This window comes from Theobroma cacao, chromosome 6 (genome assembly GCF_053813885.1).
Source record: "Theobroma cacao isolate CCN51 chromosome 6, ASM5381388v1, whole genome shotgun sequence".
NCBI classification, from domain to species: Eukaryota; Viridiplantae; Streptophyta; class Magnoliopsida; order Malvales; family Malvaceae; genus Theobroma; species Theobroma cacao.
In genome coordinates, this window is record NC_142644.1 from 27,666,807 (window position 1) to 27,685,209 (window position 18,403).

Consider the following 18,403-nt stretch of genomic DNA (forward strand, 5'->3'; position numbering starts at 1 on the left):
GTTGCAGGCAGGGGACCAAAAAGTTTTGAATTATTTTTTAAGCTATCCTAATTAATATAAACCTAATACTGGGCACAACTCAAAAGTTTCGAACTGCCACTCTGTTTAGGGAAGTCTAACTGTCTTTATACTCAAACTCATTCCCTAATGCTTATCAGGTACGGCCAAATGGTAGCTGTCCATGTGTATATTCAAAATCCATTTAAGATAAAATAAATAATATTTTTTATTATACCAAAACACCAACATTTGCCCGGCATTTTGTGTTTGCTAATTATTTAAAACAAAGTAAAAATTTGTGAACGTGATATTACTTTTTGATTAAGTTATTAATCAAGATATATGTTTATAGGCATAGCACCTAATTTAGCTTCATATCCTCTCAAAGTTTATTATCGGGTTTTTTAATTCTTTCCTTAAGAGAAGAATTTTGTGCATTTGGAGTTACAATTATAATTTAAAATCTAATTAGGATCTTCCATAATCATATAGGAGTATTAGTTGAAGTGAACCTGAACCTTACTTTTTAGTATTATTCTCTTGTAACTTAACATTCATCTTCATAATCAAATTTTTTTTTATTTGTAAAAAAATTAGCATGACATCACATTATTCATATCATAGGAATATAATATTATTTGCTGACGTTAGAAATGACTTTGATTCAAACATCTTGTTTTTGTTTCTTAATTTGGGAAAAATTAGAATTTGACCGTCTTTTTGGTATAAACTAATACACTTCCACCAACAACAAACCTTGCATTTGCCTTCTTTCTCCTTGTGGTGACTATGCTCTTGGCGTCTTGACACCTTATTCGACATTTCGATGAGACAGAAAGAAGTAGCCGTCCTAGGAAGATTTTGACACTAAAAAGGATGATTTATATGCATGAATGTGACAATTTCACCTGCGTGTCAATGTGGGTCTATTAATTATCCTTTTCTTGTTCTCAACGCCAATCAAATGGAAGATGGACCTTTCTCTAAAAGTATTTCTCCTACATCGGTCCATTGCGTAAGTTAGTTCAATTTCTTTTTTTATTTGAAAGACAAAAGGTAAAAGATGGAAAAGGTCGACAAAAGATGTACGTCGTATATTTGAAAAGTGATCGACATTTTTAGTAATAATAAGTGTGGGATATAATTTTATAATTTTAATATATAGTAAACTTTGAACAATGACATAAAATATAATGAAGAAGAGAGAAAGCAGCCTAGCAAACGTGGTTATTGATTTTGCCTTCTATGTTGCTTCCCTTTTTTTTAATTTTTAAATGAAGGGTTTCATTTCTTTTTGATTCAACACATGTAATCTTCTCCTGTTTTATAGCACATTGGTCGTATCTCTCGTTTCTCTGCCCCCTGATTCGTCATACAGGCTGCAAATAAACAATTGAATGGAAGACAGATATGTAATATAGTAATAACTTCTAGCATATCTTTGAAAATATAAATAGACTAAAACAACACAAGTTATCTTTGGGACAACCACGTGAGAAGAAAGAGACAGACATGAAAACTATGGAGGGCAGTGGATTGAGTCTGCCTTTCCCATCGTGCTCCAATCAATTCTCTTAATAACATGAACGTTGCCTTGCCTTATATTTGATTGGATTCGATAGGATCAAAACTTAAAAAACAATCCATAGTTTTAGATAATTTAATAATAAATATACGATTTCTCTATTCAAAGAATAGAATTCAAGTTCTCAAGTTTTTTTTTTTTCCAAATTAAACAAAAAAAAAAAGAAGAGAAAAATCAGATAATTTAATTCAGGCGCGCATGAAGCTTTTGCCTAATGATCAGTTGCAATGCAGAAGGGTCCGGCACCATTTGATTGATTCTGTAACTCTGGCAACACCTGTTTCTAGAACATTAGTTTCTTGTTCCTGAAGCTGCTCGGTCCAAGACGTAACCAAGAAAAGTAGTATTACCTTGAGTTTTCAAGTTGGTAATTCCTCTGGCTGCTGCATATAATTGCTGAGATTGTTCATGCTGAATGAGGAAAGAATCTGGTGGACCAGACCGGATTATATATGGATTTGCATTATTATTTTCGGCAGTATTGGAAACAGTGGAAAGGGGTTACAATATATATTGGCATCAAACCTATCAAATCGTTTGAAAGAAAATTTCAGGAAAGAGGGTGGTCCTGGTCAACATTGAAAGTTCAATGTCTTGGAAAAAGTATAAGAAAAATAATTATGTATTACTAGATAACTTAATCCATGTTTAGATTAACTCATTTGAAGCCTAATGGCCTTTCATATATACAAGATAGAATAAGTTTCATCATATATTAAATATATAATATGCATAAATCTAATCATTTTGATTACAATTTAATAACTCTAAAACGTCATGCTTTTCTTTTTTTTTTTAAATTTTGTCTTTTAAAGTAAATTTAAACAAAAAAAATTATGAGGATTTATTTTTAAAAATTTTTAATTTATTTATTAACATTGTGATAATATTTGATTCACTAATAGTGTCTACATACTATATACTGAAAATGCATCAAATAAAAATTCATTATTTTTAAGGTTTTCCGTAACATTATATAGTTTTTACATTTTTTTGTAAGTTTTTAGTAAGCATTTTATGAGAAGCAAAAGTATCATATATTTATATTATACCATTAATATAACACCCACCCTCTCCAAAGAAAGGAACAGAGAAAAAAAACCCAGTCCAATCGAAAAAGTAAAATCCTGGCCGTATCATTGTAAACCCAAAAAAATCTAGCCCAAATCCAGGAATTGGGAATTTAGGTCCAAAAACAAATTCTAATTGCCAGCTCTTAATCCGCCAAAACACCGTCAATTCCCAGCGAAAATAGCACGATCGATATTTTTAATCTATCAACCACCACTCTGCCGCTTACAATTTTCACCGCGGCGGAGGAGTTAATAGACGAAACGCCACCAACTCGAAACCCTCACGGGCAAAAAAAAAAAAAAAAATGAGCGAAGAAGGGAAAAATAGAGGCGTAACTTCCAACCCTCAAAGTCAATATCGATACGGCACGTTTCAAGGCGTAGCCAACTACTACCCTCCTTTCCCTCTACAACCGCCTCAGCCGTTTGTTGGCTTCCCTCAGCCGGTTCCTCCGCCGGGCTCCGCCAACCCCTATGTCCACGGCTACCAGACGGTTACAGGTACATGAAACATATTAAGAATTTTTTTTATATTGGTAAATATTCCCATAAATGAGATTTTATTACTGGTATTTATTTTGGTTTTCGTTGAGTGGGTTATTGATAATTAAAGTGAATTGAGTTTCTGAATCTTTGGTTGAATTTGATGTTATTGAAGGCTATCCTGTTGTAGAAGCAACGCCTTTGAGGCGACGTCGCCTTCCTGTTTGTGGTCTTGGAATGGGCTGGTTATTGTAAGTTTTGGATTTTAGTATTTGTTATTGTTTAATAACAATCTGGGAGTAGGTTTTCCCATAGATTCTTATGGCCATTTAGAGGTATTTTTTGTTGTGCATAGATTGTTAGGGATGCTGGCAGATAAACATACTGATGTAACTATGACTTGTTTTTTATCAGTTGTTTTGTTTTGGGTTCTGTCAAGTAATAAATATGCGTGTCATCTAGCTGTCAATATCGACATTTGTAAGCTGACTGGCTGCGAAAGACTCAGATATTGATTCCTTTAGGGTCTGCTTATATGAGATTTGATTCAGAAATTATTGTCCCTATTGTAGTCATTCGCAATCAGTTAAGGCACAAAAATGCATCTCATGGTAATGCCACCTATTTGATTGACTTAGTGAAAATTAGAACCTGTTTGAGTTGTGGGAAATGTGAACAAAGAAAAATATGCATGCTCCAAGAACTTGAGGTGTCAATGTATGGGAAAATAGATAGGTATTAGAGATACACTGTGTTGCTGGAATAATTTTCATGGAATGGAGCTCTAAATTGGACTGGATTAAATTGGTGTTTGATTCCTGTTCTCGCTTTTAGGATTTTGAGAAGCAAAAACTCCAGCATTTGTTGCTAGTCCAAATTTATTCCATCTTTTAAATGAGTTTCTTGTTAACTGGCTATAATTTTTTGGTTGCCATGGCTAGGTTTTTCCTTGGCTTCTTCTTTGGTGGCATTCCCTGGTACATTGGAACATTCATTCTACTCTGTGTCCAAGTGGATTGTAGAGAAAAAGCGGGATACCTCGCATGTGCAATTGCTGTAAGTGTTCATTTTCTATCATTTCTTTTCTTATTTGCCTATGGTTTCTTTGAGTACCATTCTTGTCTTGCTCTTTTATCCACTGTACTGGAGATTGATACTCATGCGTCTGCATTTTAAAAATATGTTTGGAAACTCACAAGGAAGTAATGAAAGCAAAAGTCCTCTTATTTTTGTATGTCATTCCATCATCAGTTGGGTGGACTACCCTATTTGCCACCCGATACTTATTACTGTAAAGTTACACGTTCAGTTTTCATGATTTAACAGGTGCTGATGTTGTTCTTTTGTCGTCTATGAATGCCGATAGAACTACTATTTGCCACTGCTTTCTTTCTGGCTGCTTCATTGTCTACTCTAGATAAGTCCCTTGTGTTCTAGTGCCTTGCTTGTTTCTTTTGCTTGTTTTTTTTTGTCGAAAAGATTTTTCAACATCATGAGTCATCATTGCCGATCATGCACTGATGCAACTTTGTTTATTTGATATAGGTTTCATAACTGTTTAAGAAGGGTTTTATCTGTTAAACTTATCTTGATTTCTAAGAAATTCAATTATGAGCAGTGCTGCCAGCAGACATAATGTTGTTTTACACTTTTACTTATTTGAGGCAACCAAAGGTATTGGCATGTGTGGTTGACATGATCACTGCGTTTTGAAACTGAGTGCTATACATAGCCTCACTGGTTTGTGCATCATGCTTCATTAATCTTGACTGCTCATTCCGCAGCTGTTTCTCTGGAAATTAAATATAGATGGTTCTTTTGTTTGTGAGAAATGAGGATCAATGCCTCCATTGCAGCCCACTAAAATCTTTTCCTTTTTGGTGCTCTCCATTCTAATTGTGCAGTCTGTTATCGCAATGATTGCTGTCACGTTTGGTGTGACAAAAGGAGCTCATGCCTGGTGAGGTCAAGATGGACTGTAAGGTGGCTGTACATTTGTGAAGCATCCCAGAATGATTGGTGGTTGTAATTTGTGAAAAATTTATTCAGAAAAACTCTTGTTCTATTCATTAAAGCCAACCCCCAGAATTGGGTATTCATGTTTATGCCTATAGTTGTATATACTTCGGAATTGCTGCCATTATTATGACTGACTTACTGATTTGAAAGAACCTGTGATTCCGCTCCCTAGTTACTTGAAATCGGGACTTCCTCATTGCGAGGATTTAATTTGAAGTTGGAAGCAAACCCAGTCTCTAATTGGACCGGGTAACATTTCTTAACGCCTGGTGAGTACGGGCGTAGACAACGGCTAATGAGAAGGAAAATCAACATTATAGCTAACAGAGCTGATCTCCACGATGATGCATATTGTTTTTCGGCAATTTTTAGTTTACTGATAGGATGAGAATATTAATGGGTAAGGTATCTGTTATTTTGAAAATATTTTATTTTTTCAATAAAATATTTGATTTTTATAAATATCTGATTTTTTTTAAATTATTACTTGAATTAAGATTTAAATATTTAAGATATTACTTGTTAAATATTTTTATCCATTAAATATCTTATTAAATTAAATTTAAAATTAATATATATATTTATTAATAAAAATTAGTTTAATGAATTAAAGTTCATAAAAAGTAAATTAAGTTTAGAATCATATTTAGGACAGTAATGAATTTTAGCAAGTATTACATTAATTATAAGAAATTCATGAATAAAAAAAATAATATATAAAATTAAAATTTAATATTAAAAATTATTATTTATAATCAAATTCGAATAGTAAGTTTTATAAGATCACTACTCAAAATCATGAATAGTGATTTTACCACTCAAACCCGTGGATAGAATATCTTCATTTTGCTTAATCGAATTAGATAACATACAGTACCCGAATATAAAAAACCCATTTATATATCTAAATGCGGTCTCGGAAAGAGAAAGGTGTTCTTTTTGGGTCAAAGCAGAAGATATCAAAAGATATAATGTTCACTATTGGGTTGATATTAGTTGGATTTTGGGCCGAAATGGAAAAAGGATCTAAGTTTCACCATGGGCTTTCATATAAGACCCAGAAGGCCAAAACTGACAGAATTTTGGACCGAGATGTAATGTGCCGACCCGGAACAAATGAGTGACATGAACTCAACTAAATACAACCCGACCCAGCCCCGTTTGAGAAGTCTAGGGTTTTGATCAGTCAAAGAGCTAGTATATAAGGGAAAGAAAATCCTACATTCCTCTTCTCCTACATCGAGCGAAAGAGTGAGAGAGAGAGGGCTGCGAATTTCTTCAGATATTCTCTTTCCTCAGAAATGGTTACTTTCAGGGTAAGTGGCCAATGATTCTCTTCTCTCAGATCTTCCCCCCTCTAACCCTCTCGATTTCCATCTTTAAGTTTCAAAGTTTTATAATTACTCCTCTGAAGGCAATTTTAGTTTGTTATGTTTGGTTTCGATCCATGCGAACTTTTCCTTTTTCATCTCGTTGGAAATGGTTTGTAAAATATAGGATAAAAAACTTCATTTTCTATCGTTTTAATGAGTTTTCTTAGCAACAAAGGGAGTTGTAACTCGTTTAAGCAAATGTTGAATTAATACAAGAAAAAAAAAGTCTTGATTTTGGTTTTGTTAATGGTTGCAGTATCACCAGTACCAGGTTGTTGGGAGGGCTCTCCCAACGGAGAGCGATGAGCACCCCAAGATCTACAGGATGAGGCTGTGGGCCACCAATGAGGTTCGGGCCAAGTCCAAGTTCTGGTTAGTGGTTATTTTTTGGGCGATTAATTTGATTCCCATTTGATTGAAGTTGTTGAAGGTTTCTGACTTTGGTGTTTGTCCATGAATATTCATCAGGTACTTCTTGAGGAAGCTGAAGAAGGTTAAGAAGAGCAATGGTCAGGTCCTTGCCATCAATGAGGTAATAATTTGATGGTGCACTCTATAACTAGTAATTTCTTATGGTATGATATTTTGAAATGTGAATAGGAGAAGTATCCTTTGGTATGTATGTTTAAATGTTTTTGTTAGAGCTAGGGTCATTTTGATTAGTGTCTGAAGTAATTTTATGTGACTTGCCAACATTTAGTTTATGTCTGTGCAATTTAGATGGGAATTTGTGTTTGATCAGCAGCTGTCTGTAAATTTGTTGTGTGAGAAACAGGGAAGTTAGATAGTAAAGAAACAACCTAAATTTGTCTAGGCTTTAAGCTTTTTATACATCTTGAATATAGAATTTCTGGTTCTTTATAGAAAAGTATTGTGAAGGCTTATTTGTGTTTTGTTTGTAAATGTCATTGCTTTGAATTATTGATTGCTCAATTTTTTGTGCTACATATTTAAGATTTTGAATTTGAAAGCGGTTGTTGGAATTTAAATTGGTTTGAAATCTTTGACAAGAAGATGCTACAGCAAGTTACATCTTTTACTTATTGTGGTTTCCTAACTTGTTGATCAAAAGTCATTAACTATCCGTATGGTGGCTTCTATTAAAAAAGAAAAAATTATAGTGATTGCATATTGATTATCTGATGCACCAAAGGGAACTTGATTTCTAATACATTCATCAGCTTTCTTTTCAATGCCCTTTGTCTAATTTAGATTCTCTGCAGATTTTTGAGAAGAATCCAACCAAGATTAAGAATTATGGTATTTGGCTTCGCTATCAAAGTCGTACTGGTTATCATAACATGTACAAGGAATACCGTGACACTACTTTGAATGGAGCTGTTGAGCAGATGTACAACGAGATGGCTTCTCGGCATAGGGTCAGGTTCCCTTGCATCCAGATTATCAAGACTGCAACCATCCCTGCTAAACTATGCAAGAGGGATAGCACCAAGCAGTTCCACAACTCCAAAATCAAGTTCCCCTTGGTGTTCAAGAAGGTGAGGCCACCTACCAGGAAGCTGAAGACAACCTACAAGGCATCAAGGCCCAACTTGTTTATGTAATTTCTCCCATTTCATAAAGGAGAGAGTTAAAATGGTTCTAATTCTGAAATTTTTGGTAGTGCACTTCTATCAGTTTGTTTATCGGATATTGTTTTTATTTGAGAAGCCTAGGCTGTCAGACAGGTTGAACTTGGTTCTTTTGGGTTTCAATATCTCATTTTCATTACTTATAAAAGCTGGTATGGTATGTGATTGTCGTCTCTCTTTCATTATAAAGTATAATAGTAAGTACAAGTTAATGTTTGAGTTAATTTCGTTAGGGTTTTGATTTCTGAATGCAACTTGCATTCAATTGTCAAAATGCTAGAAGAAATTTCTGCACGGTCCTTGAACAATTTACTTTCAAAAATTTGGACAGGAAAAGTTTAGATTTTTATATTTTTGGATTGGAAATGGAAATACAAACCTATTAAAAATTGTCACATTTTCCGTCAAAACTAGTAGAAAATGGGAAGTCTTAGCTGCAGGAATGTCAATTGGTTCTTCAAGTTAGGGATTTCTACTATTATTGCTTCTTCAAACTAGGGGTTTCTACCATTTTTCGGGCTAGTGGTGCAGTTACAAGGCGTCCCATCTGTGTTATAAAGTATTGCTGCACCTGTTATTTTTTTTTCGCTCTAGAGATATAACTGGTGAATTTTCCTCGGGTTGCCTGGAGCTAAGGGCTCCAAATGCTCATTTCTGCCATGCTTGGCCCTGTTTCATTGGGCGACAATGCATCAGAGAAACGTGGGATTTGACAACGGAAAAAGACATTTGTTTCTTTCTTCCAATCAAATAGCCCACAAAATTATGCAAGTCAAAACAAATTGCTCTCGTCTAATTATTCTACTTCCAGTCCTTGTTCAAATCATGCAATTATCACTTCACCAAATTTCGTGTGTTTCTGTCGATCGTATCTTCCGACATGGATGCAGTGCAAACCCTATCCTCACAGGGAAAGGGCAGTGAATAAATCAGTGGTCCGTCGTCTCTTCACGCATATGACACATCACATTTAGGACAGCATCGTCGTCTACCCATGGTAAACAAACGACGACGTTGGAAGCAACAGGAAAGTACTTGGTCAGACATCTACACATACATTGTTTAACTTTGGGTTATAACTTGCTATTCCATAAGATGTTGATAGATTCGCCATTGGGGACTTGAGTTGAGCTGATGATTAAGAAGATTGGGCCAGCTCTTCCTGCATAGTCTGGACACCCTGATAACCAGTTTTAATCATTTGGCTGGATGCCTTTATACACTTGCCCAAAGGAGGCTGTTGTGATTAAAAGAATTTATCAAATCTCTCCCTTCAATTTTTTGACTTTCTGTTTCACACGTATGAACCCAACTGTGATTTCTTAACCCCAATCGTTCCCATTCTCAACGTAAAATCTGAGTTAGGAACTAACGAAAGTCATCTCGCTTATCTAACCCGATGACTCAACTACTTCATTTGCAGCTCTACAAGTTAATACCGTAAGCATGACAGTTACCACTATGACTATGGAATCTTCCCCAAACCACCCTTTTTTTTTCTTTGTGATGAATACCCAATCACGCATATCCAGTTAGAAAATCATGAGGAGTCTTGAACAATAACTCCATCAGCATTTCACCCTCTAAGAAAAGAAGCTTCTTTTCCTCACTTTATACTAATCAATTATTAACTAATTGGCTGTTGCTAATTAATAGCAAATAACAATACTAATTCAGAAACACCCTACCCATCAAGAAAAGTATTAACCATAAACATAATCATATCAGCCAGCCAAGACCACTGAAACTTTTCCATCTTATAATTATAGTTTCGATATACTGGTAAAAATCGATATTAAACACTGCCTCTCTCATAAATTTTTATAACTAATAATGTTAATTTGTTGTTTTCCTTTTGAACTGGTACGAGAAAAGCAGATAGTGGCGCACTAAGGCACGGTACCCAAAGAAAAGAAAAGCAAAAGTTTTGCAAAGGTAAAGATCATTTGTTCTCCACTTTTGAGTTTGATATAAGAGGTGTAGGCTGTAGCATTTGACATTTGATGTATGAACTATATATAAATATGAAGCATACAAAATCTACCAGGTTAAACAATTTTCTTTTTGGTTAGCATAGGGCAAAGGATAATGAGGATGATGATGCTGATTGCCTACCAAATCTGTGATGATCTCCTTTGCTCTCTTTAAGAATTGCTCATTGAATATAATGCAATGGGTAATGATTACTACGACTTTGCAAAAGATCTAATGTCATTATTTAGTCGAGGAATTAGTGAAAAGAGATGTTTTGCTACATATATTTGAGAGGACCGTCTTAATCCGAAATACTCTTTTCAAGTTTTTTGCAGTCAATTTTCCAAACAAAAGGGTTTGGAAAACCAATAATTGGAATTTAGAGTACTTATAATAACTTTTAAGTTTCAAGTTTAAGCTCTCTTGATTAAAAAAATGAATGGTGTTTATAAGATAAAAAGATGATTATTTCTTGTTAAATAATGTAATATATTATAAGACTGAATGAACCTCTTCAAGCAAAAATAAAAAAGAAAATCCAGTAACGAAGTTCTTTGCCTACAAGTGAGGAGAGGAACTAATTGCAAGTTTTGGTTAGACGAGTTCAGGTTCAGCTGCAAGATTAATGATTCTGTGGGTGATTTTCTTTTTCTATGTCCATTTCCACTTTAATTAGCTGAAGTTGGCATTGAACTAAATTCATTGGATTTACTGGAAAGTTGTCAAATAGAATCATCTTCGTTCATACATATGGTAGCTCATTTCAAACAATAATTGGATTTAATCTGGATAATTGGAGTGAAGCATATTCACATGTGAGTTAACACGACTGGATTATCTTCATAAAATAGCCAAATTAATGGCAACCTCTCTGGATTCTGTCAGTTTGTGTTTGTGCGCGTCGTTATCTTGTATCTGAAGAAATCGAGTGCAGCGCTCAATTGCCCTGGTGGGACGAAGAGCAGTTGAAGTTTCAATCTCAAGCTTTGATTTTTGCCTGCACCAAAAGTTGCACTGTCTCTGTAAGCCCACATGTCTTGTACCATTCTCCCTATCTTTTTACCTTTACAATCCATGGAATAATATTGGTCATGCAAGTATATTTCTTCTCTTTTTCTCATGCATTACTTTGAAACTTTGTCAACATCAGCCAAAACAAAAAAGGGGATTGGAATAATGTAGAGTAAGTTTGAAATGCGGAATATGGTTGGTGTCTGTCTGTCCAAGAATTTGGTACATATCCCGTGTTGTGGGTTGAAGCGTCTTTTGTTTTGAACATAGGTCAAAAGATTGCTGATAAACTGAAAACGATGTTGCTAGCTAGCTGCTGCCATTATTGAGAACTAAGTAACTACCTAATGTCAAGCACAAGGCAGAGAAGAGAGATGGTAGATTGGAGAACAAAGGGGAAAGGGGAAAGGGAAAAGAGAAAGGAATATTGACTCTAGTCTTATTTCAAAACTATGAACATTGCCTCCTCAAGAGAGGGTCGGTGGATAAAATTTACTCATTTGTATGTCTCCCCTTTATATTGTAAAGCTCCATTTGTTCATAATTCTTTAAAGAACTTCAACACAGCAATAATTCTGTTGCTTTTAATGTTCAATGACCAATTATTGTTTTCAAAATGAAAGCAAATGGTAGAGATATCACATTTTGTTGTTGCTTTTCAAGCCTCTAAAACAGTGGTTATTGAACCATTAGATATGATTCAAGACTTACATATTTTCAGCATTAAGAACCTTAAATCTTAATCCATTACCTAGGTAGTGAATCAGATATTGTAATATTAAGATTTAATGAAGTCTAAATCATTGAGTAATCTAGGATTAGATCATAAGCTTCTTTATCAACTGTGTAATCCCACTACACCGCCCCCTTGTTCCATCCATTGAATCCTTGACCATCTTGTGTTTTTGGCCATTTTATGCAACCAAAAAGTGCAGGCAATGTCAACCCCACAATTTTGAAATTCTTATTTGTCTATTGATATCCCTCAGTTACTTTTTTACCCTATATAATAATCTTCTTTCTACAACCAACCATAGATTGCCCATGCTTATAAAATCTTTAGCCAATACTGAATGGTAGGTTGCACCTCCCCTTTTGTATTCACTAATTATAGCACATTAGCTTCTTTATACAAAAAGGAGAGATGCAGTTTCTTTAAGAGCTGACGCATTTAAACAACTTTTTCCTCTCCTCTCTAATGCTTTAATGGCCACTCAGATTAACTGTAGTCAAATGAGTCTTTCTTTACCTTCATAAAGAAAGATATGAAAAGCTGAGGTTTCTTAGAGGAAGGAAAAAGGAAAGAGAGGGTTGGTAGTTGAAGCAGGGTTATATGCTTTAAGTTCTTTTCTTCATTGCTTGGATATTGAAGATGCAAGTTTCTCATTTTCTAGGGTCATTCACCATTCCTGCATTATATGTTTTTCTTTTAGCCCTTGTTTCTTGTTCATCTCATGGGGAGGATACTGCATCCAGCAATCACAAGAGCATTAAAGAGAATGTACACAAGGTATGCCAAATTTTGTCCAAGTTTGTTTTGCTTCCAAGGAAGTTCGAATCAATTGATATATTACCTCTCTTAATTCCATCCTCATGTCATCTTCCCCTACTTTTGTTTTTGGAATGCATCAAGTACTAATAAATCTAAGTTCAGAAGATAATCAACATGATTGAGTTTAACCATTCCTCTTTAATGAACAATATTGCAGCTGAGTCCTCAAATGACATCTTATATCGCCATACACGGCCTTCTGCTCTGGGTTTCCATGGGGTTCTTAATGCCTGCTGGGATTCTTTTTATTAGAATGGCCAATAAAGAGGAAGGTGGGAGAAGGGTTAAAGTTTTATTCTATCTCCATGCCATGTTGCAGGTATCCTTCAATATTAACACTACATTCACCAAGGAAATATGCTTTTGTAACAAATTTTACTGATTGCTGCAGATATAACTCTTATTTGGGGTGCAAAGAAGAGATCACATAGAGCTGGTTGTTCGTTTTATTTCATTACTATTATAACCCACTTTCACTTTAATGATGCTGTCCACAATTTTTAATTTCTTCTAACAGCCCATGGTTTTTTTTTTTCCAGTAACTGATCTAAACCAACTTAATCATATTTATCATGAAGACTTGAATAAGAAGAAAGGGAGATCATGTTCTTTATTTGTCCATATAATCATGATCATGTGCCTGCTTCATGTGTCAATGTTTTTGTGCTTGGTTGGTTTGCTCGGTACTACATTTTTTATTGATTCCGATTTTCTTCTTAAATTTACTACGTTATATATATGGAGGTGTACTATAATTGCATAAGCAAACTATATAGTGAAGAGGAAAAAGAAGGTTGACAAGAAATTTAGAACCGGCTGCAATGATGGCCTCTCTGATCACAGGCTATGAATTACTTTAAAGCTAGAAGACTACATACATTTCTTACAGATCGAGATGGTTTAGAAATTGCTAGTTGTTGCCATGATTACTTAATTTCCCTTTCATTTAACTCTTTCTATTTTTGTTTCCCTATCTATACAGATACTTGCAGTGCTTCTTGCAACAATTGGAGCTATCATGTCCATAAAGAATTTTGAGAATTCATTCAATAACAGCCACCAAAGATTAGGTCTAGCCCTTTATGGTGCCATTTGGATGCAAGCCTTGATTGGATTTTTCAGGCCTCCTAGGTACCATTTATTCTCTGACATTTGAAATTAATACTGGTTCACCTAACCTCATACTTAATATTTCCATCTTTGTATCAATTCCTGGTTTACAGAGGAAATAAAAGAAGAAGTACATGGTACTTAACGCATTGGATTCTTGGAACAGCGGTATCTCTGGTGGGGATCATTAACATCTACACTGGCTTAAATGCCTACCATAAGAAAACATCGAGAAGTACTGGCATTTGGACTATACTTTTCACTGCTGAGGTCTCTTTCGTTGCTTTCTTTTACCTCTTCCAAGACAAATGGGAGTATATACAAAAGCAAGGGCTGATACTAGGCAATGCTCCCCAGCCAACCCCACCTTCTGATCAAGAGAATGCCACTGAGCAAAGAGATAACCAAAAGGTCATGTTGCCTGAACCATGTGGCAAGCGTAATGCACTTAGGAATTTGTTTGACTGACTTTGGATTCTTTTTCTTTTCTTTTTTTTTTTTTTTTTTGCAAATTGATCTTTATCTAGTAGTCAAAAGTTTCATACTCTACTTTTTGATGCCTTTCCTGGCTGATACAAAGCACACCCTTTGAAGAATACTTTTGATGGAGAACATATACATGCATCAAAAAGTGGAGTATGAACAACTTATCATTTTTCTCTTTTATATATATATAGATATATATATATTCATTGTGTTGTGATCAAAATTGGGGTGTCCAGGTAATTGAGATGTATGTATATATGTAGGAAATGAAATACTAGCATATAGTGTGGCTATGTTTGAGAAGTGTAATCAAAGTTTGTAAACCTCTATATCTGGAGATGCTGATGAATGAATGATAATTTATTAATGTTATTCTAATTTTTGTTTGATTAACCTAACCCAACGGAATTGTGATATCATGGGGCTCAATCTTTCTTTGCAGTAAACCAGGTGATTTGACAAGCCCATTACAAGGGATCCTCAATACTGACGGCCTGGCATATCCGGCGAATGAGCCAGAGACCCGAATAGAAATCTAACATCTCCCAACTTTTCTCTGTTCTACTTGGCTTATCCATGTACTGTCAATCATTGTTGCATGATGGTTTTAATTTCGAAACTTCAATACTTGTTCATAATTTCATTGATAATTCTGCTATTACCAATTCATGAATAATGGATTAGTGTTGCACTAATTAACTATTATTCATGCCGCAATTTGTAAAATTAGCTGCCATTAAACATTAAGTTTTGTCAACACTGAAAGATAGTTTTTGATCAGTTTTTGATCATAAAATAAGATTGTTGTCTCGAATGCCTCATCAATTCTTAATTAATACTATTATCTTACATTAAGATTCCCACTTATCATTTAGTAAATGCTCTCTTCTCAATCAGAATCCAACGAATGTACTAACCAGTCAAAGACAATGACAAAAGATACCGAATCACATGTGACAGGGGCATTGTTGTGATTTCATTATCCTAATCCATTAATCCTCATGTACTCCCCTCATTTCTCTTTGAACACACACGGAGAGGGACTCTCCCACAGTAAAACCTTTGCAGATTGTAGTCAAATGGCTTCCAATGATCACCATGTCCATGATCATCACCACCATGACCATGACCATGACCATGACCACCACCACCACCATCATGATCATGACCATGAGTAAGTAACAATCTCATAGTATAAATTTTGCTGTTTTAATGGGGTATAACTCTTTGATGATCTGGTTTCTGGTTAAATTTTGTTATGCAACAGTAAATCAACAACATCCTGGGTGGGAGCTGATGGGAGGGTTTACCATAGCCATGATGGACTGGCACCACACTCACATGAACCCATTTACTCACCTGGATTCTTCAGCAGAAGAGCTCCACCACTTGGCAATAGGGATTTCAATGAAAGAGCTTTTACTGTTGGTATTGGTGGTCCTGTTGGTACTGGGTATTTCCTAGTTTCCTTTAATTCTTCCTCAGTATCAACAATTAACATTGCTTTGACTTACTCAGTTACTCTGCATTTTTGTATATCAGTATCTGTTGTTATTCCTCGCTACAACTGTTTGAGAAATGATAAATTTATGCTACTTCACGAAGTTTCAACAAAGATGATGCTTTATTGTATATGAATTAGTGGAGACTCCGGCTTGGTGATTCCTGGTAAATTGTATGAAATGCGCTCCGCAAATTCCATAGTGTTACATTTTTTGTGAAGTCTCTTGTATTTTCCAATTCCCTGGAGTTTATACTCTTTTGGTCTTTGTTTGTTAAGTAATATTAGTTTTTCAAGGTTTTCGTGTTATGTTTTGCTGACATTCTTGAATTCTTTTGTCCTGGTTGCTTCTTTCTTTTCAAGTCAGGGTCTATCATTGTTTTTCCTCAGTTTATTATATGGGTATAATGCAACTCTTGGTTCTATGTTAAAACATCCTAATAAATTTCTGACATGATATTGGTTCATGCCATACAGGAAAACCGCTTTAATGCTGGCTTTGTGTAAATTCCTGCGGGATAAGTACAGTCTTGCTGCTGTAAGTATCATGCATCTTGTACTTTGAGATAGCATTTGATAGTAACAGTTTACCTACCTTTTTAAATTTAAATCTTTAGCTCTTTGACGTCCACATGCGCTCAGAGAGAGGTGTTCTGAATGTCATCTGGACTGTGGGATTAATTGATTAAGCTGTGCCATTGTGGTCATTCTTTAAGAAGATGCGACCCGGTGGCTGATAGTTTCTTTAAGTAGGCAGATTGATAGATTGACCCGAGGTGTACCATGTGATACAAAGCAGGGCCCCCACTTTTTATAAAATTTAAGAAAGGGCGTCAGGTCACTCATTGCATCTACAGCTGCAGCAAATTTGTTTACTGGATCTCCTAACTCTGCTTTTGAGTAAGGTTACATCGGAGATACCAAACTTAAGAATACATTGCTTACTTTGAGGAGAATCCATTTCTTTTGGACTGCCATTCAGCCTTCTTACTGATGGCTGGCATATATTAACAATCATCATTGCTTTGAGTTCTTCAAAATCAGCATGAGGACTTAAAAATGGGTTAAACTTAAATGATACATTGGGAAGCATGTCATAACTTCAGGTGACAAATGATATATTCACAAAGGAGGATGGTGAGTTCTTGGTGAAACACGGGGCACTTCCAGAGGAAAGGATACGTGCTGTAGAAACAGGAGGCTGCCCGCATGCTGCTATTCGTGAAGACATCAGCATCAATCTTGGTCCTCTTGAGGAGCTTTCTAACTTGTACAAAACAGATATCCTTCTTTGTGAATCTGGAGGAGGTAAGTATAATGTTTTATTGAAGTGATTTTGTATGTAAATTTTGAGAATGAAGCACATTGTGAAGATTACCTAAAAAAGATTTTTTTTTTCCTCAAAGAAAAATGAAAAAGAAAGAGTAGTAGATGGTGTTGTGAGTGAATCGTTTTTGAAATTCACAAATGAGGCATAAGGTACTGCTTAACATATATTGGAATTGCACCTTTAAATTAGTGAAACAGTTATAATTTCCGAGTGTCAGCGATGGAGGAATGAGTTCAAATCAGAAAAGTTCCACATTTATGGGAATCTTTGTGAGTGCAGATAATTTAGCTGCCAACTTCAGCAGAGAACTGGCTGACTATATCATCTATATCATAGATGTATCTGGAGGTGATAAAATCCCCAGGAAAGGGGGCCCAGGCATAACCCAAGCTGATCTCTTGGTATTTGATTTAATATTATTGTGCTGTTTGATACCCCTTTGATCTATTTATTGTCATGGTGTCCCCAGTTTTATAAGTAAAATTATTGGGATTTTGACATGAATTTTGTTATATCTAATTATAGGTGATAAACAAGACTGACCTTGCACCTGCAGTTGGAGCTGATTTGGGTGTCATGGAGCGTGATGCACTTCGCATGCGAGATGGAGGGCCCTTTGTTTTTGCTCAGGTTGGTTGAGTAACCATATTGTGAAATAAAAGCATACTATTTTTCTGTGTGTTGCATATCAATTACTGTACAAATCAACACATATGTCAATATCAGGAAACTTGTATCATTCCCTTCATTCCCTCAAACCTTATCTTGATTTCATCTTCCACAAAATGCAAAGTAGAAACACATTTTATTGCTTGGGGCCCTTGACATTACATTACAAAATTTAGTTGTTAATGATTTGAGTAAATTTTAAATTTGCAGGTGAAGCATGGGCATGGTGTCGAGGATATAGTAAACCACATATTACAGGCTTGGGAAGCAGCAACAGGAAAGAAGCGCAAATGATCTTTCTTTGAAGAGCCTGTAGTTCATACCCCGTATTATTATTCATTTTATTCTACTGGGTTTTTCTTTAGTAATAATTAACTATGAATAGGACTGTTAATAAGTTCATTAAACACTACAAACTAACTAGTCCGTCAAAGTGAAAAAGTTGGGGGTTCCACTGTTTCCCTGTTTACATTCTTGGAAAGCACAGAAAGAGTGAAATATCCACCTGTTAACTGAAATCTGATGCATATATGAAAGTCATGTATTTCATTCTTCTAAATTGAGTTTTATTTTTGTTGCTTGTTCTTCACTTTGAATAGGGTTAATAATAATAAAAAAAAAATCAAGGGTAGGAGAACAAATAGT

At 35.1% G+C, this 18,403-nt stretch overlaps 4 protein-coding genes across 5 annotated transcripts; all 4 read left to right on the plus strand.

The window, feature by feature from the left end:
* Window positions 1–2,668: 2,668 nt before the first annotated feature.
* Window positions 2,669–5,312, plus strand: LOC148762243 (large ribosomal subunit protein eL20z-like). 2 transcript variants are annotated; one of them, XM_088807354.1, is made up of 4 exons: window positions 2,669–3,159; window positions 3,317–3,392; window positions 4,083–4,197; window positions 4,468–5,038. In XM_088807354.1, the coding sequence occupies exons 1-4, from the start codon at window positions 2,964–2,966 to the stop codon at window positions 4,495–4,497; spliced, it is 417 nt and encodes a 138-aa protein (XP_088663480.1). In that variant the 5' UTR covers window positions 2,669–2,963; the 3' UTR covers window positions 4,498–5,038. The 2 variants fall into 2 exon arrangements, with proteins under 2 accessions (XP_088663480.1, XP_088663479.1); XM_088807353.1 differs by lacking the exon at window positions 4,468–5,038 and adding an exon at window positions 5,046–5,312 and having other exon boundaries at window positions 2,675–3,159.
* Window positions 5,313–6,335: 1,023 nt separating this feature from the next.
* On the plus strand, window positions 6,336–8,349 carry LOC18596518 (Ribosomal protein L18ae/LX family protein). Its single transcript, XM_007025043.3, has 4 exons — window positions 6,336–6,476; window positions 6,790–6,905; window positions 7,002–7,065; window positions 7,757–8,349. Exons 1-4 carry the CDS (start codon window positions 6,462–6,464, stop codon window positions 8,096–8,098), a joined length of 537 nt encoding a protein of 178 aa, XP_007025105.3. The 5' UTR covers window positions 6,336–6,461; the 3' UTR covers window positions 8,099–8,349.
* Window positions 8,350–12,161: 3,812 nt separating this feature from the next.
* LOC18596519 (Cytochrome b561/ferric reductase transmembrane protein family) lies at window positions 12,162–14,636 on the plus strand. The gene is made up of 4 exons (XM_007025044.3): window positions 12,162–12,620; window positions 12,820–12,981; window positions 13,645–13,793; window positions 13,886–14,636. The coding sequence occupies exons 1-4, from the start codon at window positions 12,483–12,485 to the stop codon at window positions 14,238–14,240; spliced, it is 804 nt and encodes a 267-aa protein (XP_007025106.3). The 5' UTR covers window positions 12,162–12,482; the 3' UTR covers window positions 14,241–14,636.
* A 625-nt stretch (window positions 14,637–15,261) lies between these two features.
* UREG (urease accessory protein G) lies at window positions 15,262–18,317 on the plus strand. Its single transcript, XM_007025045.3, has 7 exons — window positions 15,262–15,432; window positions 15,526–15,711; window positions 16,237–16,297; window positions 16,866–17,067; window positions 17,369–17,490; window positions 17,615–17,719; window positions 17,969–18,317. Exons 1-7 carry the CDS (start codon window positions 15,338–15,340, stop codon window positions 18,050–18,052), a joined length of 855 nt encoding a protein of 284 aa, XP_007025107.3. The 5' UTR covers window positions 15,262–15,337; the 3' UTR covers window positions 18,053–18,317.
* Window positions 18,318–18,403: the final 86 nt, after the last annotated feature.